This window comes from Dermacentor variabilis, chromosome 1 (assembly GCF_050947875.1).
Source record: "Dermacentor variabilis isolate Ectoservices chromosome 1, ASM5094787v1, whole genome shotgun sequence".
Classification (NCBI taxonomy): domain Eukaryota; kingdom Metazoa; phylum Arthropoda; class Arachnida; order Ixodida; family Ixodidae; genus Dermacentor; species Dermacentor variabilis.
Window position 1 is genome coordinate 87,376,758 of NC_134568.1, and position 25,072 is coordinate 87,401,829.

General features: G+C 47.0%; 2 protein-coding genes across 3 annotated transcripts in view; one reads left to right on the plus strand and one right to left on the minus strand.

Annotated features, from left to right (window-relative positions):
* The window catches only part of LOC142580171 (uncharacterized), a 90,586-nt gene extending 82,039 nt beyond the window's left edge, over window positions 1-8,547 (minus strand). Inside the window, exon 1 of the mRNA XM_075691041.1 lies at window positions 8,301-8,547. Within this exon, the coding sequence (XP_075547156.1) occupies window positions 8,301-8,366 (66 nt within the window). The 5' untranslated portion in view covers window positions 8,367-8,547. The remainder of the gene's footprint in view (window positions 1-8,300) is intronic.
* The window catches only part of LOC142580181 (glutaredoxin-1-like), a 122,289-nt gene that overhangs the window by 52,656 nt on the left and 44,561 nt on the right, over window positions 1-25,072 (plus strand). The window lies entirely within an intron of this gene.

Sequence of the window (25,072 nt, forward strand, 5' to 3'; positions counted from 1 at the left end):
CCCCTGTGTGACTCGAACGTTTTCTCCATGAATCGTTTTCGTTCGTTGTCTCCGGACATACGGATGCACCTCCCGTCTGGGTTACCACGACGTGAGGAGACCATGCTGTACCGTCTGTGGCTAGGCGTTGCCTTTACGAACTCGTATGCTTTCCTTATTGGAGTGGCCGGCCCTACGTGCGACACATGCAACATCGATGAGACGCTCGCACATATTATCTGTGTCTGCCCGCGATATAGTGCCCAGAGACAACTGATGTGCAGATTACTGGACCAGTTGGACAATCGTCCACTATCAGAACTCAAAGCTTCAGGTCAGTGCTCCGAAAAAACATCCGCGTTGAAGGCCTTACTCGCGTTATTAAGGTTCCTGCGGTCTACGGGGCTTCACGATAGACTTAAAGGATGCCGCCCCCTACCGCTCTATAGTGTACGCGCTTTGTTCGTGCTCGTCTCTCTTTCTCTCTATCTCCCCCTTCCATTCTCTTTCTCTTTTTATCCCCATTAACCCTTCCCCACGTGCAGGGTAGCCAACCGGAACTACCTCTGGTTAACCCCCCTGCCTTTTTCTGTATTATTTTCTCTCTCTCTCTCTTGCTATACATAAGTAGTAAGCCTCTGAGTCGTGCCGCACTCCATTCCGCTTCCTGCTGATCTTGATTTTCATCTCGTTGATGTGAGACAATGCCTTCTCGATAGCCTCACTGGACTGTGACAAACAGTGGCGCCTGTCCACAAAGCTTTCTCATCGTCGGGAACATGCTGGCTGGAGACAGCTTGAATTTCTCCATACACACGTTTGCAGCGTTTCCACGCGTTTCCAGTGTTGTAAAGCGTCCAGACACAGTTCCTCTGCTGTTCTATAGTAAAAGTAATGAAGCTATGAGCATATCACATGGGCGAGCCCAACTTTTAGGCAGGTGGAGAAACGCAATCAAGCCAGAGAAAGCACCGAGGAAATGAATTGTTCTGTTTGATTTAAATGTAAAAAAAATGATAAGGTAAAAAAAATAATCCAAAACGGACGAATAGATAACTTGCTGCTGCTGGGAGCTGAATCCACATGTTCTCCCCAATACATACGGTATACTTTATCAAATAAGCTACTACTGTGGCCATCCTCCCGTTCACTTTCTTGGGTCATCAAGTCCACTGCAGGACGAAGGCCTCTCCCTCCGATCTCCAATTACCCCTGTGTACTTGTGCATATGTGTACAAGATTGGAGACTGGAAGTGTTCCGCTGAATCCGCATTGCGCACGGGCGTCGTTTTGAGCGCCGCGCACGCGGAAATCGCATCGCTCCCGGTTTCTGTAGGGAGCAGAAAAGAACGGCTCGTGTCGCGATGCCGCGTGCACTTCCATCATTGAGAGTGAACAGTTCATTGCCGTGCCGCGCAGCTCGGTTCCCTACAGCACCGCCAGATGGTGTTGCCCTCTGCACTTCGAACTAAGCTTACGCTTCACTTACACGGTTGGGGAAACCTAGCGATTGTCCCCGATGGTGTTTGCAGTATACCGGTTGTTTCAGAGAACAATTTCAAATTAAAAAAAAATTGCCTGTGACAGCACAATTCTAGTCCATTTGCTGGTCTACTCGAAGAGGCGGACATGCAAACAAATTGAAATGCATAATCGACTAATTAACAAAAACCCACTAGTTAAGTTTTAAACTAATTTCCTTGTGGCACGTATTGCAATTTACAAATTCTAGCAGGGGAGTTCGCAAGGCGGATTCAGTTGGAACAAATTCTCAGGATGACACCAGTTTTGAGATATTAATTCCCTAACTTTGTGGAGTAATACATTGGCGTTCGAATTACTTTTGTGCTTCAATGTATAAAACGACACTTTGTTAAGAAAGTAAGTGGAACGGCACTGCATTTTTACCAAAAGTTTGACGGCGCATATCTTGTAAATGGTGTCATGCATACAATTATTTGCAAGTGGATCCGCCTTGCGAACTTCCCTGCTAGAATTTGTAAATTTCAATATGTGCCATAAGGTGATTAGTTAAAAAATAATTAGAGAGGTTTTGTTAATTTTTCGATTATGCATATCAATTTTTTTTGTGCGAGTGATGTCCGCCTCTTTGAGGAGACAAGCTCATGGACTAGAACTGTGCTATCTGTCACAGGCAATTTTTAACAAATTTTGAAAGTGTTCGCTGAAGCAACCTGCATATTGTGGACATGCCATGAAAACAGGTGGTGTAATTTTGCCGCGCTGTTCCCATCGTGCGGATGCCCTCGCGTCGGTGGCGGCGCGGATGTTTGCCGCCGCGTCGCGTTTTCACTCGCGGTAAACACGCCATGCGGTTCCAGCTTTAGCCAGCGCCGCTCACGGCCAGGGTTGTGAATGTAAACACCCTTTTGAACCGCAGGCGTCCCGTAGTGCGTGAGGGTCTTGTTCACTGCACAAATATCCAAGAAAGGAAACGCGAGGATGTCCGCCGTGATGTAGCGTTATTTGACGCAACACTGCACCCATAATACAGAAGATGTGAGTTCGGCTCCCATCTGGCGGCAAGTTATCTCTTCGCCCGCTTTCATTTCGCTTTACGTTACTATTTCTAGATTTAGATTGTATAGCAGTTAACTTCCCCGATATACGCTTTATCTGGTTTCATTGTATGTTTCCGGCCACAGCGGCCGCATTTCGATGGGGGCGAAATGCGAAAACACCCGTGGCACTTAGATTTAAGTGCACGTTGAAGAACCCCAGGTGGTCTAAATTTCCAGAGTCCTCCACTACGGCGTGCCTCATAATCAGACAGTGGTTTTGGCACGTAAAACCCCACAATTTTTTTTAATTGTATGTTCCTTCTTATGGTCGTGACCAACAAAAAGATGAGCGCCTAAGATATATCCTTATTGTTCTCGCTCTTCTAGGGACAGTTATGTGAGTGTAAGTTTATTTACTGTAATTGTCTACACCAGAAGTTATTAAAGGTCATGCTAATGATAAGACGAGCAAACACTCTTGAAGAATGTAAATGTTACTCTTCTCAGCGAGCTTCTGAAAAAAATGGTCCCACCATTAATTGCATTTCTCGAATATCAATCTTTAAGTCACTTACTTCACAAAATGTTTTCCAAGAAGCACAATATAATTTGTTACTAACAAATATCTTGAAATTCCCTACATATTTGAGGACTTCTGTTTATCCCTAAACATCTTTAAATATCCCTGCACTCCCACACACATGTGCTCTCCTAGTTGACCTCTTTACCTTGCTTTCCTTCTCTCTTCTTTTCTTCTTTTTTTTGTGTAGTGTTGGGCACGAGGTAGCGCCCTTGTTCCTGCAGACGCGCATTTCCGAATTCCGACTGCGGTGGAGTGCAATAACGCTAGTATTCGAACTACGGCATCCCTAAAGTCCAAGGGCAGCTAATTACTAATTCTTCAATCAGTTAATTTTTTCCCTTTCTCGTGCTGGCACAGCATAGTCAAGTCTCTGAAAATAAACTGTTTTTACAACGTTCGGCAAGTATTCCCATCCTTAGCTTTACAGTGACTGATCCAAAGCAGTCGGTTCAGCAGGACGGCGCCAGCAGACTTCAGCAGCAGACTCCGATATGCCGACACTTCTAGGACGTGGGGAGGCTGCTACAGAGCCAACAAACCTGCATAGCCTCCAAAAATAGCCCTCTTAGCAAGCATCGTCGATGCGAAGCACGAAGCCACTGATCGTAGCTTACTTAAAAGGAAGAGATCCGGGCACAGACCAAGATGGTTTAAAAATATATTCACGTTTCGCCTACCCCACGAGAACCTTGTTAATTATCATCACAATCGTAGCTGCGCTGGATCCAACTCGACTTAGCTCTTCTTTCATCATATACGCGTTGCACGTGTTAGTACATTTGGAGGTACAAACCCATCGATTCTCCTCTGGTGTTCACTCATCGAGACTCACCGATCCTCAGAAGCCAATAAAGCCAAAAACTCGGAAACAATATTCCGCACGCTGCACCTTGATTCCTTAGGCAGGAGTGCACGGCTGCGTGATGCAAAATACAAGTTGCACGCCGAATGCAACGGCCATGGCGGTGTAAAAGCTGCCCGTTTATTATTCGAAAACGGGTAATAAGCCCACTTCATTGCTACTAGCGTCTAGGGCATGTCCTTGTCCTAGGGTATGTCCTTACCGTCGAGTCCTTGTACGAAGTCACTTTTCCACGCCCCTGTGTGGACCACGCACAGCTTCAGGGCAGTCGTCTATCTTTTGAAGGAGACAAACAGCGTTTTCTTTTAAATCTCTTGTGTATGTTTTGCTTCAACGTATAGTGAAACAAGAGCGATCTCTCTTACGCCGAAAAAACGTCGCGTATTCACCATACGCTGTACTCGGCCAGTGGCGATGCCAGAGGGACGTTTAGGTCATGCCTTCAGGCTCTCTTCATAAACTTTGCCGGAAGGCCAACCGTACACACCTGTCACTACAAGGTTATGCAAAAAGAAAAAGTGCGAAACGGACGGAGGGTTGCATTTTTCTCATGCACCTTTTTATCACCTTAATTAAGACGACATCTATTTACGGCAAGCACACGAAATATGTCAGTGAGAGGAATAAGTGCGTGAGTCAATGAAATATTTATAGCATTTAATTTTTCACGTCTTCAGCTTTTTACAAGTAGCGCCGGCACTTGTATTGCCGCGTGTATTGCTGCGTGCCATGTTATGTATACAGACTTTTCGCATAGGAAGACGCTCGCCTCTAGTGTGCCCTTGGCAGCAGTGTTGCGACCAGCATGTGCTGAAGACCATAAGAGCATAGTGACATTGTGTACGTCAGACTGTGCGCCCCAGCATTACTAGATTAGCTTTGGTGCGTTAAAGAGTTACGTTGGCGCGTCCACCGCTGACCGCGCGCTCCCAATCTGCCAGCCATGGTCAGGCGATAAATTGCGCCTCGAGGAAAACAGAGGCCGCTCGCTGTGCCTAAGGTCCGTCGCGGGGCACATCTCAGTCGAAGGACGATCAGAGTCGCACAGCAAAGGAATTACGGTGCGTACCACGGTGTCGCAGTACGAGGCCAGCGTGTGAAGATGTTAGTCTGGCGACTTGTGGAAACGGTAGTATAGCGGTATGATTCTCTGGGTTTTCGCCGCTGCAGTTTCGACGTGCCTCGCCCAGATTCTCACAGAGTTAGCCAGCACATGAGCATGCACGCATTCACATATATACGGTGTCCCAGCTAACGTTAGCCAAGCTGTCCAACAAGAACAAAGAATTTAAAGAACGTGGTGCAAGGTATACAATTTAAGGACCTTCGGTGTCCGGTCGTCAGACCTCTGAAGACCCAACAATGTAGGTCTTATAATTGCTTCTTCCATTTCGCACCGTTCTTTTTTTAATATTGTTTTTCGTTGAACAGCTTGGCTAACTTTAACTGGTACACACGGTATAAGGGTGCAAATGATACTGTGCTGTATATAGTTGATTTTAAATGTAACACTCCAGGCTCATTGAGGCCCTGTTTCTGCACGAGGAAGCAACCACTTCACATGCGTTCACGGCGCTGAAATGCGCGTTGCTGAGCGTATCCTCGGTGAGGTGTAACCAATAGCCGACTTGTCAGAATCCGTGCATTCAGCAATGCTAACCTAAGCCAAGGAGCACATCGAGAAAGCCGCCAAGCATCACCTGGCACTTTGGCGGAAATCGACGTCTTGGCGTTTTCCGAGATTGTATAGCAGCTGCTAAGCGCATGTTGTACGTGGAAATCAGGAAGCACAGCGGATCACGTTCGGCACTTCTTTTTTCGTTTCTGCGTACGCCCAATTGAATTGATTTCCCAGCATTGGTTCACTACCGGTCGCAAGCACATATCGTGGTGAAACCATACCTGCTAGACCGCACACCCAGAAATCAACTGATACAGTGTATATGTCATCTAAATACTGCGACGGTATGGAGGTGGGCACACTGCCACCAAAGAGGAAAGAGAACAACGAAACCGACATGAAACGTTTCATGAAGTGCACGTGTTACGTAAAGTCTACAATATGTTTGTAAAAGTCTGCAACGAAATCCATAAAAAATTAATTTTTTGGTTTTATGCTACAGCTATAGTTTCGCAGAATTATCTTTTCTTGCTAAATATCATCGTATGGCTTTTTGAGTCTCGAGTTCACATATGTTTGCAAATGTAACTCCTGTGTGTCGGGTTAAACAAAAATACGTTCGTTAAATCGGCGTCGTATAAGCTATTCCGGTTATCACTTTTCTTTTAAGTTACCGCGGACCACATGGAGAGGTTGAAAGGGCGTTTGCCTCCTGCTACTCCTGTTTACTTGTAAATGAACCTGAATGCTCAAGGCCTCGACATGTGCTACACATGGCATAGCTTAACTGTCACGCCTAAACTAAAAGGACGATCTGCGCTCAAACAAAGTCACGTGCAAAATGCGTACAAACTAAGTCTGTAGCACCAGTTGCAGTCAATGTGCTTGGTTGCACAACGGAATGAAACTTGGCATCTATATAGACACGAACACACTCAACTGCAGGTTCCTGCCATACTATATCATGTAATGAGCTTGCACGTTAGTGCTTTAGTGACCAAATTATTTGATCATTCAATGTTAAGTAAAGTGCCATTTCACGCTCATATGCTGAATCGCCATCACCGGCTTCAGCCGCAGTGTGTGCCACCGCGCAAATCTTGCCCATGCAACCCTTTCCTTTCAGTGTTCAGTGCCATCGTACCTAACAGTTTACGAAAGTCGAAGTTATCCATAGGCCATCAAAACGTTTTTGGAAAGCGATGCGTACAGCGTTTCAAAACAGCCATACCACAGGGCTCGCCGTCGCTCTGAACAAACATATTTCGGAGACGAGACGCGGGGAAGTGCTCGGTCTGATGGCAGATTGCACTTGCAGCAAGCCAGCAAAGAACAGGCACCATTTCGCGACCACGAGAGGGCCCCGTGAACCGCAGAGGGCACATTTCTCGCAGCCTGTGTGACGGCGGCGGTATACTTCTCGACACCTAGGGACAACATATAGAGAGCGCGTATGCCAGAAGGGGGGCAAGGGCAGTGTTGCGTCTGCCCTGGCCCCTCTGCTCACGCCCTCATTCATCCGTCCTCTATTTCTTCTGCGCCAGTATATTGCGTCAGCGAATAGGTACACAAGGCCACGCTGTCTTAGTTCAGCTGTTTCCCTGCTTTGCAGACAAGTACGCATACGTAAAGGTGCTCATGTGCTTCTTCGTTGAATATTAAAGCACTGCGGCGAATACTGAGAAGACTCTGTGTCAGCAGCAGAACACCTTTAGGAATTTGCAAAACGCTATGCACTTTTTCTGTTCTCCTTATTTTTTTTTCTTTCCGACGTTGTTTAAACTGTCATTGACGACAGTTCAGCTGTTTCCTCTCGTAATTTCTAGAGAATCTAAAGTTACGTTTGGAGACAGCTCAATTTGGTTGTCGAGGGTGCCAGGTTGGCTATAGGTATACTAATGCCCCTCTTCGCGACCAGCGTCTGGAAACAAGTTGGACGCGTGAAAATGCGCAAAAGTTGAGCGCCGTCATATGTAGATAGTTCTCAAGCACGTGAAGTTATACATGAATAAAAAATAAATTTCAGTGCTTATGTGAAGTCGTGGACTCGAATTGATCAATCTTGTTGTTCTGAGCTGACTTACATGTTAGATATTGTTTAAAAGCCAACATGCGCGTAAGACTAAATTTAGGGGAAAAGCGGACAGGGCAGAGTGCTGCTGTGCCGTATCACGTGCGTTTTCCGCTCATGTCTATAGTTTAGTGTTCTTTCCGGCGTCCGTGAGTAGCCTTACTGATGTCCTCAAGCAAAATATTGGAGGACTTGACTCATACCAATTTGCTGAGCTTGGCTGTGCTTGTTTCATGGTGTTCCATACACAATGGTAACTGAGGAGCTAACAGAGGAGAATCGGATATTAGATACTATAGCCATACATAAATGCGGATTCTGAGTGCCAGAAATGTCGGTTACGGCTTTGTCATCGTCTCGCTGGACAATGTGAGTGGCAGCGCCCTCCGCTCACGAATTATAATCACGTAATGAAGTTTTGTGACTGAAAATAAAGCTGCTCTTTTTCGTAAACACCGCGTGAACACTGTCAGTGATTGGCCGGTGAGTTGAGCTCGCTATGTCTTCCTTCGCTAACATTCCCCCGATTGGAGGGGCAAGTCCTAGCAAGTGTAGTTCTTGCCTTTGCGGACGGTTTTGTGAATCTGCGCCCTTGTTCCAGGGAAACAAAAGCCAAATAAATCCGTTCCCTCAAGACACGTGCTAGACGCTCTCGGACTCACCCTTGTAGACGTGCCTCCGACGAACAGCACGAGCGGAAGCGCGGGCCCTACGAGCCGCAGCGGCATCTTAGGCGGCGGATGTCACAGCACTCGGCTGCGTGCAGAAGAGGATGCGCGCAGCGGGCGTGGTGGGCTCGGGGTCACAGGCGGCAGCAGCAGCGGCGGGTAGCAGCAGCTCCGAAGGCGGCGGCAAGTGTGCCGGGCGGCCGCGACGCTGCCGTGCGATGCTCCATGCTCCTCCTCGGCCGGTGGCCTCCGCCGCTCTGGCGCGCAGAGGCGCGCGGCCGTTGCGCTGCTACTGGTCCCGCTCTCGCCACCGGTCTGTCACCGCTTGCCACTCTCGCCATGCAACTTCAGACGTGCAGGACAACCAAATGAAGAGCGACGAATTTAACGCATCTTCCTGTCCACATTGTATAAGTTCCAGATACGGCCCCCGCCCGAGAGGACAGCAGCAACAAAAAGCTTGTCGCTCTTTCCGGAATATTTTTTTTTCTCCCCTTCTGTCTCTTTTGTGAGCAGCAACTTGTGGCATGAGTTTCAAACAATGGCATAGAAGCCGAAACAAGTGGAAGTGTGGTGGAGGCGTCGCTTCGCCACCCTAGTCTTCGCGTTGATTGCATGCCTCCGGACGGACTGCGCAGTGCGAGGCAAATAACTGTTGTCTCCTCTTCCGGGACCCCCCTTTCTCATTTATGTACCAAGCGCTTTCTATGTCCTTGGTCTCAATACATGCAATGTGTGTTAAAGCTTTGCAAAAGGTTATCAGATATTCTGTACGAACCCGCAAGTGTTTAGGCGGTCGAAAGTCTATAGCACTTGAAGTTATCGCTATAGTCACTGCACATGAAGCAGTCACTCAATGAAACTACTCGACGGGTTTTTCAGTAGCCCTTGTCGTAAGTACGTCCAGTATTTCATTTGCCAGCCTCCGTATAGTGATGAATTGTTCCTCGAAACGCTTCCACTGCCGATGTGCACTCATTAAGGCTATGTAAGGCTATGTAAAGTACTGATATGTAAACTACTGCTTTCATTGACGCAGCAAAAAACTTTCTTCAGGGTGGGGGCACTCACTTAACCGTAAACGGGGAGAGTGAGGAGTGGGGAGAGGTGGGGGAGGGACGTGCCCATTTTGTCACCCCCTGGCTATGCCACTGACTGCTATGTAATATACTGCTATGCAAATAAAGGCTATGTGAGGTCATGCCAAGTACTGAACATCCCTTTGTTTACAACAAACTGAACTTTACCGGCTTGCAAGTGAGAGAACACAATTCGGACAACGGCGCAAAATGTAGGACTCTTATCATCATCTCCTCAATCCCACCTTTTGTGTTTTTCTTGCAGGGTACTGGGTAAAAGGGAATTAGAACGGTCGCCTGTGTTGACTACAGGAGCTGAAAGAATTTGGCAAGTGTGTGCCGGCATGGAAGTGAGCACCGTCAGCTTTCACGGATATCCTGTAACGAGCAGCCCGATGAGCGCGTGCGCAGCGATATCTTCCAATCCTTACCGTCCCGTGCTGACGCACTGGTTGTAGCATACCGACCTTGTTATGGTGCACTGCAATGATACAATGATACAAAAAGCTCCTTATTTTCGTCTTTATGATTGTATACTCTGAACACACAAACTGTGTGTGTGTGTGTGAGAGCGAGAGAGAGCGAGAGAGAGAGTGTGTGTGTTTGTGTGTGTGTGTGTGTGTGTGTGTGTGTGTGTGTGTGTGTGTGTGTGTGTGTGTGTGTGTGTGTGTGTGTGTGTGTGTGTGTGTGTGTGTGTGTGTGTGTGTGTGTGTGTGTGTGTGTGTGTGTGTGTGTGTGTGTGTGTGTGTGTGTGTGTGTGTGTGTGTGTGTGTGTGTGTGTGTGTGTGTGAGTGAGTGAGTGAGTGAGTTCGTCTTTCATAGGTATACTCGTTGCCCATGATGCTACAGTGGCTTATAACCCCCTGAGAAGTGGCGTCATGTCCTTTCGCTGCAATTTGATGATATAGCTCTCTTGTTTCGTGCACTAGTCTATCTTGTGGTCCACGCTGGAGAGCGGATAGCAGACATTGCAGGACTGCCTTTAATCAGTAAAGGCGCTACATTTTAGCGGTTATTCTTCACAAATCACACGAAGTGCGCCGTGCAGTGTGGCAGGCCCCGCAGCAGCTGACGTTGTCAGATGAGCTGTCTTAAATTTTATGGTGACAACTTTTGCGGGAAAGATTTCAGATCCTGCAGATCCACCCACAGTTGTCGAGCCATCAGTGCAAATCTGAATGTGGTCACTGCGTTTCTCGTGCAGCACGAGTATAGATAGCTGCTTGAGAGCTGGCGACTACAATGCTGCCTTGTCCGAATCCCTGGTACACCAAAGATGTGCCAGCAGTCTCTCGGCAGGCGTATAATTTGTGAGGAGGCAGTCACGGTAAGCCGATATCTTCTGACAAAAGTAAGCACAAGAGCATTCTTCTAGCAACGAGGCGAGGGTGTGGGAAGGGGCGCGGGCAAGGTGTGATGAGTGCTCTGAGCCCTTGCAATGGGATGTGAGTCGGCACTGGGTATTGCAATGGCAATAGTTTCCGCTTTTGATGTGCACCGTGTCAACTAGGAGTGCCAGGGTCTGAGCACTTTCGATTGTACGTGTGCTACCTCTGCAAGTATTGGTCAGTACAGGCAAACTTTATCGCACGTAACAAAGAAACAGCGTCCTGTATAGTTTTAGCATCGTGTGTACTGACGCACCCCACATTTTTCCTTCAAGAAATTTGAATAGATGTCAAATGGTTGTTGAGTGCTTTTTTCAAGTAGGCCACAAGCAGATGTCTCGCTCAATGATGACTCCTCAGTGATGACGCCTGTTACGGTTCACTTTGCGCGGCCATGAATGGAACGGATGCGAAGCACCTGAGACACGATGCGCCTAATCGTCACACTCATCAACATAAAAGACTTGTCCGTCGGGTGTGTGCGACGGTATTATGCACCAGTGTAAATTCGACTCTCATTTGTCCTACGTTCAACCCCTCTACGCCAGAGAGTGTTTCTCTCCGAATTCCTGTGTATGGGTTGACCAGTGTGTTCACCCGACGTGACCTACGCTCCCCACCTCTACACCCGTAAGTGGTTTTTCTCCGTATTCCTCTGTGTGGATTACCACGAGAGTACATTTTCTCCTTATTCCTCTGTGTGCGCTGACCTGTGTGCTGACAAGGCCCTCTACCAGGGAACAAGAGAGAATGACGTTACCCGGATGGTGGAGGGTATAAGAAGGCCAACGAGACGCCATGACAGATCTTCTCTGCCCATGCATGAAGGAGAACGTATGGCCAGAGACTCTGAGTAGCACGCGCGCCGAACGTTTCTGTACATTTTGTCTTGGAGCGCACCGCTCACCCGTAACGATGTATTAAACTTCTGTTATTTGTTTTTACATCATCTTGTATTCCCTGCCGAACCCTCTCCGACAGTCAATATTTTTTCAAGCTCCAAGAAGACGCTGTTGAAGGTCGCCGAAACCCCGTCCCCTTAATAACTGGAGGTACCAGCTGGTAATAATTAGTGGCACCCGTAACACGCCTAAGAACAGATGTTTGCCCATTGATGGATATATCCTACGACTCACTGAATTACGTTTAAATGAGATCAGCGCATATTTTTCCACTGAAACCTAGAGGCCATGTTTGCTAAGGTACTCCGAGATCGAAGTCGTTGCTTTTTGAAGCCTCGCGCGCTCTTGAAGACGTGTTATACCCAGTGGCGTAGCAACAGGGGTGGCCGGGGGGCCGTGGGTCCCGGGTGCAAGGGGCCAATGGTGGGGGGGGGGGGTCATATACGTCTGACGACACACCTCTTTCCGCCGGCTACACCCGCGGCGGGGGGGGGGGGGGGGGGGAGGACAGAAGAACTATGGGCCCCGGGTGCCAGACGACCTAGCTACGCCACTGGTTATACCTGACGTCCAGACGAAGATGTCATCTGCGTACATTTATACCTGGACAACATTTGATATGCATTCCACGAGACCGATCACGGGAAGGTTGAATAGTGTGGGGTTCAAGATGCCACCTTGGGAAAAACCATGGTGTGTGTAGTGTAGAGAGGCCGGGCTGTGATCGGTGTACAAAAAGAAAGACATCATGTGTAAGTAGCTGCAGGTCCAGCGATACACTCGACCACCAAGGCCAACCGATTCAAGAGCATCAGGTATGGCATCATGAGACACATGTGTGTTAAGTTCCTTTTATGTCAAGAAACATGGCGACGAAAAACCGTTTACATATCTTCTTATGTTGAACGTAAGTAACAAGATTGATGGTATTGTCAGTGGAGCAACGGAGTCGTCAAAAATAGACCATAGCAGTCAGATAAACGTTGTAGGCGTTCCAGATACCACACCAGCCTGGCCAGGATCATTCGTTCCAACATCCCTACGCAATTAGCAAGCGCGATTTGGAGGCATGACATGAGCTCTAAACGGGGCTTGCCATGTTTCAGGAGCAGTACAATCTTGTCTTCCATGCTTGAGGACCGTTTCCATCCCGCCAAGATACGTTTAATATATCCAGCAGCGCATTTCGCACCCGTTCACCGATGTTGCACAAGTTGCGAGGCGATTTGCCATATGGTTCGACCGATAACTCAATGCAATAGCCGCATCGAGCTGCTCACTGGAGAAAGGTAGGTCCAATCGTGAATCCCGCGAATGTGGAATGCTATTAGTAGTAAGGAAGTCTGTGCAAGTAGATTGGCCTGCAATCCTCGCACAGAAATATTCTGCTATTTCAATATCCTGTCGACGTTGGAAAAGCGCCAGGGCTTTGTAAGGAAGGCGTTCTTCGGGATACACGTATACGCCTCGCGCGGTTTTGCTTATATGAGACAGAGGTTTGAGGTGTTCTAGGCATTCCCAATATTGTGTCCACCGTTGATACTTGACTTTATCAATGCGACGTTGTGTCTTCTTTTGCGTGCACCGGGCTGCCCTTAGATCATGGATGGACTTTATACGTCGAATGGACTTTATCTTCGCTCGGCACGCCAACGAATCGCACGAAGTCACCCCAACTCCACGTCGGATTCCGATTACCTTACGGACAACATCACAAGCACATAACAATAAATATGAGCCGGCGCAGGAGTTGGTGGCAAGAAATTGAACTAAAACTTATCGATGCGTTTTAACAACCAACAAAATTGCTGGCACCCGGCAAGGTATTTCTGACTCTTCTTTTTCATGGAATCTGTTCAATTGTAGCATACGAGAGGCTGGGCAAAATGTTCCAGCCGCGTGCGCTCCTAACCGCGGCGCTGAGCAAAAGGTGAGGGCGCTGTGACTCTAGCTACGTGCCGCCTTCGGCGTTTCAAAGCGCTAGAGCACCCATGACACGTCGCTTGAACGCATGTTTTTGTTTCGAAAGTCGTAACAAATGAGGAGCAGCGGAAAGCTACTATTTTGGACGTCATCCGGACAGAGCGCATTGTTTCTGTCTCTCCGGCCGTTCACTCGAGGCGGAGCTTCCGCACCAACGTCCGCGCACACAAAGAGCACCACGTCGTAATGATTGCGGCCGCCATCATCCAGAGTGTTTGCCGAATTTTCATATTAGACGAAAACCCGGGCTGTGCCACATAGTTTAACATTGTGTCTTAAATGTAACTGTACAAAATATCAGAGAAAAACGTGTTCCAGATACAGACACAGGATGCGGACTCATTATTTGTGTCCGCTTTCTTACCTGAGGTACTTCAATACATTGCTCCAAATTTCAATTCAGCTATATGTCGAGGATGCTGAAAATTACTATTGCCGTTGGCTTGTAAACTTATCGAGTGCCGATTGTCGCACAACGTTGTTTTCGGATTTACTGGCAAAGCCGAAAGCATCAAGCACTTATTTAAGAAAAAAAAAAGTTTTTTTATGGCTTATGCAAAGTACTGTCATTTTGTTCTTTTAAGATTCATGGCCATACCAAGCAGTGCTCTTCTTATTTGAGAATTTGCAAAAACAAAAACAAAAAACACACACGCGCTCTCCAAACCACGAATTTATTCATGGTGTGAACGTTGAGAAAAGTTTAGGAATCGACATCTTGATTTATTTTTGTCTACTGTGCTATGAGCGGCTCCATTCCTCACTGCAGTGACTCCAGGGCGAAACGCACCAATGAGGCTATGTACTCAAATGAATGGCCCGTCTTCTCCGGCGGAACTGACACCGCCATGAGATCATAAGTGAAGTTTCAATTGTCTGTGCATGCTAAGGCATGCGTAAACGAAAGTAGACATCTGATAAAGTAACCAAACCCGTGTATTTCTATTAACGTTCAGCTCAGAGAACTCCGGGCAGTGTCGGATCCAAAATCCCCCCCTTCCCCTGTAGCTACGCTCCTTCCATCCATCTACGACTGACTTCTACACGTTACCGAAAAAAAGTAACCAATTACAATTGCAATTACTTTATACTAAACTGTAATTTATTATGACGAACAATTACTGCTCCACGAAATTAATTGAGCAATTACTAAAATGTAATCGAGTGCACTTACATTACTTTATTCCCTACCGTTATTACCCGCCGTGGTTGCTCAGTGGCTATGGTGTTGGGCTGCTGAGCACGAGGTCGCGGGATCGAATCCCGGCCACGGCGGCCGCATTTCGATGGGGGCGAAATGCGAAAACACCCGTGTGCTTAGATTTAGGTGCACGTTAAAGAACCCCAGGTGGTCAAAATTTCCGGAGTCCTCCACTACGGCGTGCCTCATAATCAGAAAGTGGTTTTGGCACGTAAAATCCCAAATATCATTATTATTACCGTTATTACCATTGCACAAATTAGTAAGTAGAACGAGCTGACCTAGCTCTTTCAGTGCATTCTCTGCAACACGTCGTTTATCTTCACTAACAATTGCTGGCCACCTTCCTTCGTTTTCATGCTAAGACACCAGCATCGGCATGAAAAACTCGCTCGATGTGCGCGCAGGCGGGAAGGGCAGTGTCGTGAGGCACGAATACGGTGCGGACAAGAGTGTGATTACTAACTGGTGCGATGCTCGCGTCTGGGTCATTTATTATGCACAGCGCTGCATTGTTGCTGGGGCGCTACGGCGCGCAGAAGGCAATCCCGGTAGGGCCTATGAAAAGCTTGAAGAATCGCCTCAAATATCACCTCATGAAGAACACTGAGGCGATATTGATACTTCATATTTGAGGCTCTGGAAATGGTTGGTCTCGGTGGTCGACTCTATCCTTGGTCATGCAGTTATTTACATATGCGGTCTCTGTTTGTGAATACCGAAGATGGCCCAACTTCTCCACACTACACACACCGTGGAGTTCCGCAGGGTGGTGTGTTGAGCCCTACACTTTTTAACTTTGTACACATTGGTCTTGTAGAATGCCTACCAAATACGGTGAAGTTGTCAATCTATGCCGATGGTGTGACGCGTCCTCAAGTGCGTGCAAGGCTCCAAAATATACATGAATACTTTGTTTAGCGCAAAACGACAGGCACAAGAAAGACGACCAGGACAAGGCGCTACTCTCAACTGACATCATTTTATTGCGTCACTCCTTTATAGACCGCTCAAACCAGAGGAACATGCGCAGTGAGCACCATGCGGTGGAGCCACCAACATCCGATCCCAAGAGCGCACTCATGCGACAGAATCCAAAAAACCAAATTCAGCGCTGTACAAGGCTAAGGAAGGCACACTAATGCACTGTGACCCCAATGACTGAATGAAAAATGCTTCCGATAACTCTCGGGCGGTGGTGTCACGGCTCTTTTTCAAAATCGTGGTATCACGAAACATGGGTTTGCACTTGCATGTTTTACAATGCTGAGCCAAATGGGAACCTGTGCCTGTTGGTATGGATCGCTCATGTTCTCTAAGGCGCTCGTTAACACAGCGGCCTGACTGCCCTACATACACTTTGCCACATGACAAGGGAATCTTATAAACCACACCGACGCTGCAATCTACAAACTTCACGTGGTTCTTTTCACAATCAGGTTTTTTACTTGTTTTAGAAATACGGCTGCACAACATTGACAGTTTCTGAGGAGCGGAAAACACTACCGGAATTTTGTATCTAGTGGCGACATTCTTTAGATTGTGAGCCACTCTGTGGCAATACGGCACAACTTCAGGCCTCTTCTTTTGTGTGATGCAGTTACTTTTGTGCCGCTTCCCATTCAGTTTCTGAAGCAATACCTCCGAGACTGACATCACCACCACACTTGGGTAACCAGCAGCCTGCAGCCTATTTAACTGTGCAAAGAAACTCATGTTCGCAGAGTGATGACAAGATTTCATTAAGGAAGATTCTAAACACATCAGAGCAATGGCGCGTTTCACAGTCTTTGAGTGCGCAGACGCGTAAGGTAAATGTTCCTTACGTGCACGTGGCGAGTATGTACATCCAACAGGCGTGGCCTGTTTGCAAGGATAGCTGCAAATCTAAAGACTGGAGTTTACCGTCCCTAGATAGCTCATGTGTGAAAGTTAAACCTTTGCCATTGCCATTGAATAGAGTTAAAATATCAGCTACCGTCACGGAGCATTCGTTGTTAGTCTGTTTTATCACAACAAGAAAATCGTCAACATATCTAAAAATTTGAACCAAGCCATTGTTTAAGGCACTCTTAAGAGCGCGGTCCGCAAACGATAAAAAAATATTACAAAGAGCAGGCGCCACACATGAACCAATACACACTCATGTTTTCTGGATAAAAAGGTTATTTTCGAACCGGATAAAAGTTGCACTTAAATAAAATTCAAGAAGGGACATGAAACTTTCCGAAGACAACCCGGTCGCATTGCGAAAATCTACCTCGCCACTTTCTTCGATGCACGTCATCACACTGCGAAATAGCTCATCATGCGGTATTGAATAGTAAAGATCTTCGACGTCAACAGAAAAAATGTCGGCTACTGAATGGTTGTCTTCCAGAAAGGAAACAACATCGAAAGAATCCTTTATGCCATAAGGATCGTCAATAGTTAAATGCTTCAACTGTTTTTGCAAAAAGCGGCTAACCGAAACCTGCCAACAGTTGTTTTCACTGACTATTGTACGGAAAGGCACATCCGGTTTGTGCGTTTTTGCATTGAAAAAAAAAACCTCTAGAGCAAGTACCTTACATTGTTTTACATCTTTCACAATCTTGGTGAGGCCTATATTTTCCAACAAAGAAATGGCTTTGCGTTTTACCTTCTGAACTTTCTCATTTGCCAGAATGAAGTTCTTGTTGACAGCCTCAATGGCTTTTTTGTTGAAACAAAGTATTCATGGATTCGCACCAACTAGCCCGCCAACGCATTGTGCTGAACTATCTGTCTTCTACTGTGGGCCCTGATATTTGTGTGTCTGTGTCATCTCCTGATCCTGCTGCTCTGGTCAGTCACATAGCTTTTGCTGTATGCCGTGCAAGGATGCTTACGTTCTGCATGAAGAATGGACATGTTCCTCAAGACGTGGCGAGTCTCTTCGGGAACATCAGGCCTTCCGTCGGTCACGCGCGGCGAATGTGTCGGATTCTTCGTTCTGAAATTTGGCGGCAGGTACGCCTTCTGTAGGACTGGTTGAGAGCTGTCTGCTACTCGCGCGATGCGCCTATTGTGGCCGAGAAGAAGTTTCGTTTCTACAGACGTCTATCAACTCAGACTACAGAATTCTGGTTGACACAGCTGCTGCTACCCCTCCGGTCCAGACTCCCGCGCAGAAAGAAAAAAACGCAACCTGTCACCTCTGGTTTCCAGGTACTCGGTGACGTCAGGCTTCCTGACGAAGTTGCTGCATTGTTAAAGAATGGGCCGAAGTATAGCACGGAACCAAGAATTCCTGCACATGAGCTACTGGCTTTGAACAGGCGCATCGCAAGGAAAGCAGAACTAGAGGACCAGGAGCGGTGCCTCCTCGATGGGGTGGACTGCCTTCGTAGGACCGTCACCGGGAGCGCGCCACCTTCGACAGCTGTGATCAAAAGGACAGTATCTTTCTTTAGAGACAATGAACTTCGGCTGTTACTGAGTGACAAAGAGGGCGGTTTTGTGATAGCTCCGTCTGCTGTCTTCAACAAAAAAGCCATTGAGGTTGTCAACAAGAACTTTATTCTGGCAAATGAGAAAGTTCAGAAGGTAAAACGCAAAGCCATTTCTTTGTTGGAAAATATAGGCCTCACCAAGATTGTGAAAGATGTAAAACAATGTAAGGTACTTGCTCTAGAGGTTTTTTTTTTCAATGCAAAAACGCACAAACCGGATGTGCCTTTCCGTACAATAGTCAGTGAAAACAACTGTTGGCAGGTTTCGGTTAGCCGCTTTTTGCAAAAACAGTTGAAGCATTTAACTATTGACGATCCTTATGGCATAAAGGATTCTTTCGATGTTGTTTCCTTTCTGGAAGACAACCATTCAGTAGCCGACATTTTTTCTGTTGACGTCGAAGATCTTTACTATTCAATACCGCATGATGAGCTATTTCGCAGTGTGATGACGTGCATCGAAGAAAGTGGCGAGGTAGATTTTCGCAATGCGACCGGGTTGTCTTCGGAAAGTTTCATGTCCCTTCTTGAATTTTATTTAAGTGCAACTTTTATCCGGTTCGAAAATAACCTTTTTATCCAGAAAAAATGAGTGTGTATTGGTTCATGTGTGGCGCCTGCTCTTTGTAATATTTTTTTATCGTTTGCGGACCGCGCTCTTAAGAGTGCCTTAAACAATGGCTTGGTTCAAATTTTTAGATATGTTGACGATTTTCTTGTTGTGATAAAACAGACTAACAACGAATGCTCCGTGACGGTAGCTGATATTTTAACTCTATTCAATGGCAATGGCAAAGGTTTAACTTTCACACATGAGCTATCTAGGGACGGTAAACTCCAGTCTTTAGATTTGCAGCTATCCTTGCAAACAGGCCACGCCTGTTGGATGTACATACTCGCCACGTGCACGTAAGGAACATTTACCTTACGCGTCTGCGCACTCAAAGACTGTGAAACGCGCCATTGCTCTGATGTGTTTAGAATCTTCCTTAATGAAATCTTGTCATCACTCTGCGAACATGAGTTTCTTTGCACAGTTAAATAGGCTGCAGGCTGCTGGTTACCCAAGTGTGGTGGTGACGTCAGTCTCGGAGGTATTGCTTCAGAAACTGAATGGGAAGCGGCACAAAAGTAACTGCATCACACAAAAGAAGAGGCCTGAAGTTGTGCCGTATTGCCACAGAGTGGCTCACAATCTAAAGAATGTCGCCACTAGATACAAAATTCCGGTAGTGTTTTCCGCTCCTCAGAAACTGTCAATGTTGTGCAGCCGTATTTCTAAAACAAGTAAAAAACCTGATTGTGAAAAGAACCACGTGAAGTTTGTAGATTGCAGCGTCGGTGTGGTTTATAAGATTCCCTTGTCATGTGGCAAAGTGTATGTAGGGCAGTCAGGCCGCTGTGTTAACGAGCGCCTTAGAGAACATGAGCGATCCATACCAACAGGCACAGGTTCCCATTTGGCTCAGCATTGTAAAACATGCAAGTGCAAACCCATGTTTCGTGATACCACGATTTTGAAAAAGAGCCGTGACACCACCGCCCGAGAGTTATCGGAAGCATTTTTCATTCAGTCATTGGGGTCACAGTGCATTAGTGTGCCTTCCTTAGCCTTGTACAGCGCTGAATTTGTTTTTTTGGATTCTGTTTTGTTTCTGTTGCAAAATCATTTGCTTTCCGCATCAGAAGGGAAGATATTGCTGCGTATGAACACTACAGCAACGAAGAAGCTATCGAACACGTTGTTTGCCATTGTCCCGACACAGCGCACGCAAGCAGCCACTCGCGACAGCGCTGGCGCGTCTTGACGACCGGCCGCTTTCGGAGCAGACAGTCCTGGAAGGCCGAACTATACAATCGTCACAAGGCAAGACAGACAAGGTACTCTCGAAAATTTTGCGTTCGACTTGCCTGTTAGAGAGAATCAAGTTCTCACGGACGTTCCCAATTTCCTCTATTTATTTTTCTTGCCTTTGCTTTTTCTCTGCTACTCTTTCCTTCTTTCATTCCCCCTTAACCTTTCCCCAGTGCAGGGTAGCTAACAAGAATCTTCTCCGGTTAACCTCTCTGCCTTTCCCACCCCCATTATCTCTCTCTCTTAAAGAATCGTCCATATGGGATTTCCTGGCATCAACGCCCAAAGCGACCATAGCTATCGAGCCATAGCAGAGCCGGTTCAACCAACATCTGGTGCCAGCGTTAAGGTGAGGCAACAAACATTGGGCGCCATGACTGGCCTGTCTGAACGTGCGCGTCCATGAGGCTGCTGTGTGACATGACCGCGGCCGTTCTATCGTAGTTCAAGTGTTCAAAGCTGCGTCACCTGTTGCAGCTTGTCTCGTCAATAAAGTAACCGCTTACATCTAATTGGTTGCTGAAAAAAAGTTATTGAATTACAGTTGGCGTTACCGATCAAAAAAAATAATCGATCACTTGAAGAACTATACCATAAAATGTGATTGAGTGCAAGTAATTAGTTTAGAAGAACTTTTTGCTGGGCGAGTTGGTGCATGGCTATGTTTTAGGGAGAGTTGCGCCTGTATATGAAAGAACGAACACGGGAAAAAACGAGGTAGACGAAAAGAGCGCAAACTATCAACTGGGTTTATTTGTGTCGAATCTGCCTATATAGGCAGTGTTCACATGTGACAAAAAAGGAAGGGGCAATGAGGAGGAGAGGGCAAATCAGTAATTACAGTAACTAAATTACAGTAATTAATCGGTGGGTTATTCGATAATGAATAAGTGATTAATTGTATGTGATTAATTGCGTACAAGTTCGCTCTACGATTACGGTTATTCAAGCAAAATGCGGACAAAACAAACTGCATGACTGTTTGCGATTTCTGCATGAGATAGTCCGCGAAGAAATTGGGCATGTACTGCAAGTTTCCGGGTATACATCTATGAAGGTAGTGTTTTGAGTTCAACCTTGGGTTTACCCAAAGTCCTTTAATACTTTTAAAGTATTAAAGGACTCTGGTTTAAACCTCCTGGGTTAAGGACAGGTATGCTTGCCTTTATCCAGCGAATATTTCATTTCACTTCATTTTATTTCCTTAAAGGTCCCGTAGTATGGGTATTACATAAGGGGTGGGGATACAACGTCTACAAACAAGTGTTGTAAGGCATTCAATTCTGTAAATAAAAAGTTGTTACATGTTGAACAAATTGTGAAGAGCAGGTGACGGCACCGACTCGATGAGAAAGGGCATTCCAGTCTTAAGCAACAAAGCCTGCATATACATTTGAATCGACCTTCACTTTGAATTGACAGTTCTTTCTTTCTTTCAGGTAAACATATCTTTCCACAATCTTTTTACCCATTCAAAAGGGACCGCGTAAGCCTGTTTTATATATATGCAATAATTTTGCTGCGCCTTTGCCACTCAATTGCATAAGATTCATTTTTAATACTAACATTTCTTCTGACAGTTAGCCACGACTTGGAATCTTGCGTTTTAGGAATTCTGGGGTTCCAACTATGTAAGTCTGATATATTATATTCTGTTTGGTTACGAACAATAAACTGGTCTGTTATGTTGCCGTCATTACCTTGTTATAGAAGGCGTGGGAAACCGCGCAAAGAACGAGGGACTATAGAAGGACACGGTGCAGCGCCTCGTGTAGCGTTTTTCTTGTCTCTTTTCACGTTTCTTGAGCTGTTTCCCACGCCTTATAAGATGAACCAACTTACCTAACGTCGCACCCTTTTGGAGTTGCGTTATCTCGTAGTGTCTAAAAAAGCGCTGCATATGCCCTTTAATGACTCACATAACATAGAATTGGTTTGTTAATTAATAGATACAGTATCTGTCTCATATTTACCATCGCGAACGTCCAGAGGCTGCCAATCAACTGAGCTGTCTGTTCTCGAAGAGGATGAAGAGAAGTTTGTCTTTGCATGGGCAGTCACCTGCTGAGAGCTCGGCTCTAAAATTAAGCTACACGCATAAAAGGGAACGAACGCTGTTACCTGTTACATGATGACATAACAGCGCCAAAGACACTTCGGTAACTCAACTTGTAACTAACTAAGCTTATGCTCTGATATCATATCTATAATGAAGCCCATGAATTTTATACTGTACTATATTTTCCTATTTTTTATGTATTTTGAATTTCCTCCTCGGTCGTCTCAGGATGTGAATCCGAAGTGTTGCGCAAGAAACAAGAGTGCCACTCGATGCTCGTGCCACTAAAAGAAATTAGTCGACCATCTCTAGCAATAACGCTGATACTACGCTTGACATAACCGCTTTCGTCAGGGCTTTGAAGAGTCTGCCTAGCACTCGTGTACAAGGCAAAATACGACTTTGCAGTCACACCGAACGTTACGGCCTGCGCCAGTAGGGGAGCCACTAAAATCTACCTAGCCATGAATTTCAGAATCGCGGACGTGAAAAGGCGTGCGGTTGCTGTCCAGCATGTGCACCATGCAAGGACGGCAGGTGTACGGGACTGCGATTTTTCGTTCGTCCGCTTGGATGAAAATTATTCCTGTGGGGTGTGGGGTTCTCACCATGCTCTTGGGACAAATGAACGACAACACAGTAGTGCAAACAATCACAAGGACATTTATTGCACCTTTCATAGATCAATGCCTGCTAGCCGAGTTGCTATCCACAAAACATGCCGATGAGCGCGCGACAAATCGCGGAAGTCCGACTCACCGCGACCGGATAACGAGCGAATATGTTCGCCCCATGCTGGACACCAACGCCTGGTCGTTCGCGCGTACGGTCACGCGAATGGTGGCGCGTTCGAACGATCGTGTTCGTCGATTCCGTGGTAGGCCTCGCGAGACGGTCTCGCAGAAGCATGGATGACGCAGGCGCAGAACGTCCACGCCGCTTTCCGATCCCGAGCCAAAGAGGAAGAGCCTTCTCCTTTTTGCGCCCAAGTAATCCCGCCGTTAAGTGGCGTTAGCAGGGCAACACCCGTAAAACCCTCAATTCCAAAAGTAGCGCCATTCTTAGATCTTTCAGCCACCCCGCTCACCCCGGCGTTTCCTCCTTCTCGCCTCCTCTCGCCCCCAGCCTCCTCCGCTCCCCCATTGGCCAATCTGTGTCACGTGTAAGCAGGCGCCGATCTTCTGTATATTTTTTTCTTTGCAGCGCGGAAGCAGGCGCCACGCTTTTGAATATTTTTTTTCTTTCCAGCGCGCTCCGACCGCCATTGTTGGCCCTGCGCGGCGAAAGTACGCACAGACGGACTGATCGAGTGCGTTAGCGGAACAAATCGACTGTGTTAGGGACGAGAACTTAATCCGCCTTTTTCACGGCGCGACGGCGTATGCTCCCTGCCCTAGCGGATTAGTCGCGAAACATTTTGGAAGGGACGCGTGCGCGGCCGCGCGGCCAGATATCGGGGGAAAGTACCCCGGAAAAAAATAAAGCGCTTGGACGCGCGCTGTTGCAAACGCTCGTGCCATGTACTGCGTTGAAACTCCACTGGTAGCTCGACGTCGGTGCGGTGCCGATAACGTGCGTAAGACTGCAACTTCACTTTGAAACAGAAAAGGGCCAGGGCTGGGTCCGGACTGCACCGTGAACCACGTAGTTGCCGCCTTGCATTGACGGCTGTCAAATTTATCGATAAACCCCTGCGTTACACTTCGGCGACACTTCAAACAACACGTTGCTGACGCAGTCTTCTTGCTGCGTCGGCCCACTGTTGCTGGTGGTGGCAGAGCATGCCTGAGTTCATGTACTCTTTTAAGGCGTGGTAACACTGGGTCGATACGAGACCAACAAGATGCTGACGCCGACGATTGGCCGACTATTCAGCACTATGTCACTGAGACCATTTAATCGTAATAGGCCGACAACGACGCAGCCGACGGGTCCTACGACGGGTCCTTGACCGAACCCTACGTGATCAGCCGTAGAACCGACAACGCGATAGCTGCAGCTCATTCACTTGAAAATAAAAATTCGCGCTCAAAATGCGTCGACATGCCTTTGAAGTTGAAATGCACGAGCTTCAGTCCTCTCTAGCCATGCACGTGAAGTTTGAGTCAGTGTTGATCCTGTTTAGCGAAGTTTGGGTTAGGCCTGACCCCGTCGAGTTCGTGCACCCGCTACCGATGGAGCTCGACTTAAAAAATAAGCAGTTAGGACGAAGTAAAGCTCTTATAGTTAGGTTGTGGCGCTATAGCGATTTGATAACTACTCTTCACTTCGCACGGCACGTACACATAAGCGGCAAGCGGCGACACAGCGCTGTGCCAACATCTTGTACTTTGGTCGCCGTTCCCGAACGCTTCCGGTCGCATTCCCGTAGATGGTGGGTCTGTGTGTGTTGTTATGCTGACATTTATTAATTCCAAAGCACTGTTTACCTCTGCGTGAAACAACAAAGAAGAGACAGTGCATTTGGTACAGCAGCATAACCTCGCTCAGTTGCCAACGGTGTCAGCGATGGCATCCGCGTTTTCGCGAGAGAACTACACGGCCTATAAGTGGTGACTTATGCCGAGCGCAGTTGTCTCTAATAATAATTTATAGCACACGCAAACTGTAAGTATGATGAAGTTAAACAAAAGCGAAAATCAGTAGTAACAGCCCGTAATATATATGTGTCTGGATCACAGCTGCTGTTGTTTAAGGGACTCTGCCGCTCATACTGACTCATCTGTATGTTTTGCTACGTTTTGAGATTTTTTCACATCAGCGATGCGCCGTTTCTACAATAACCGTAGCTAACAGCGATCTGGGGCTGTAGAGGTAAACAAATGC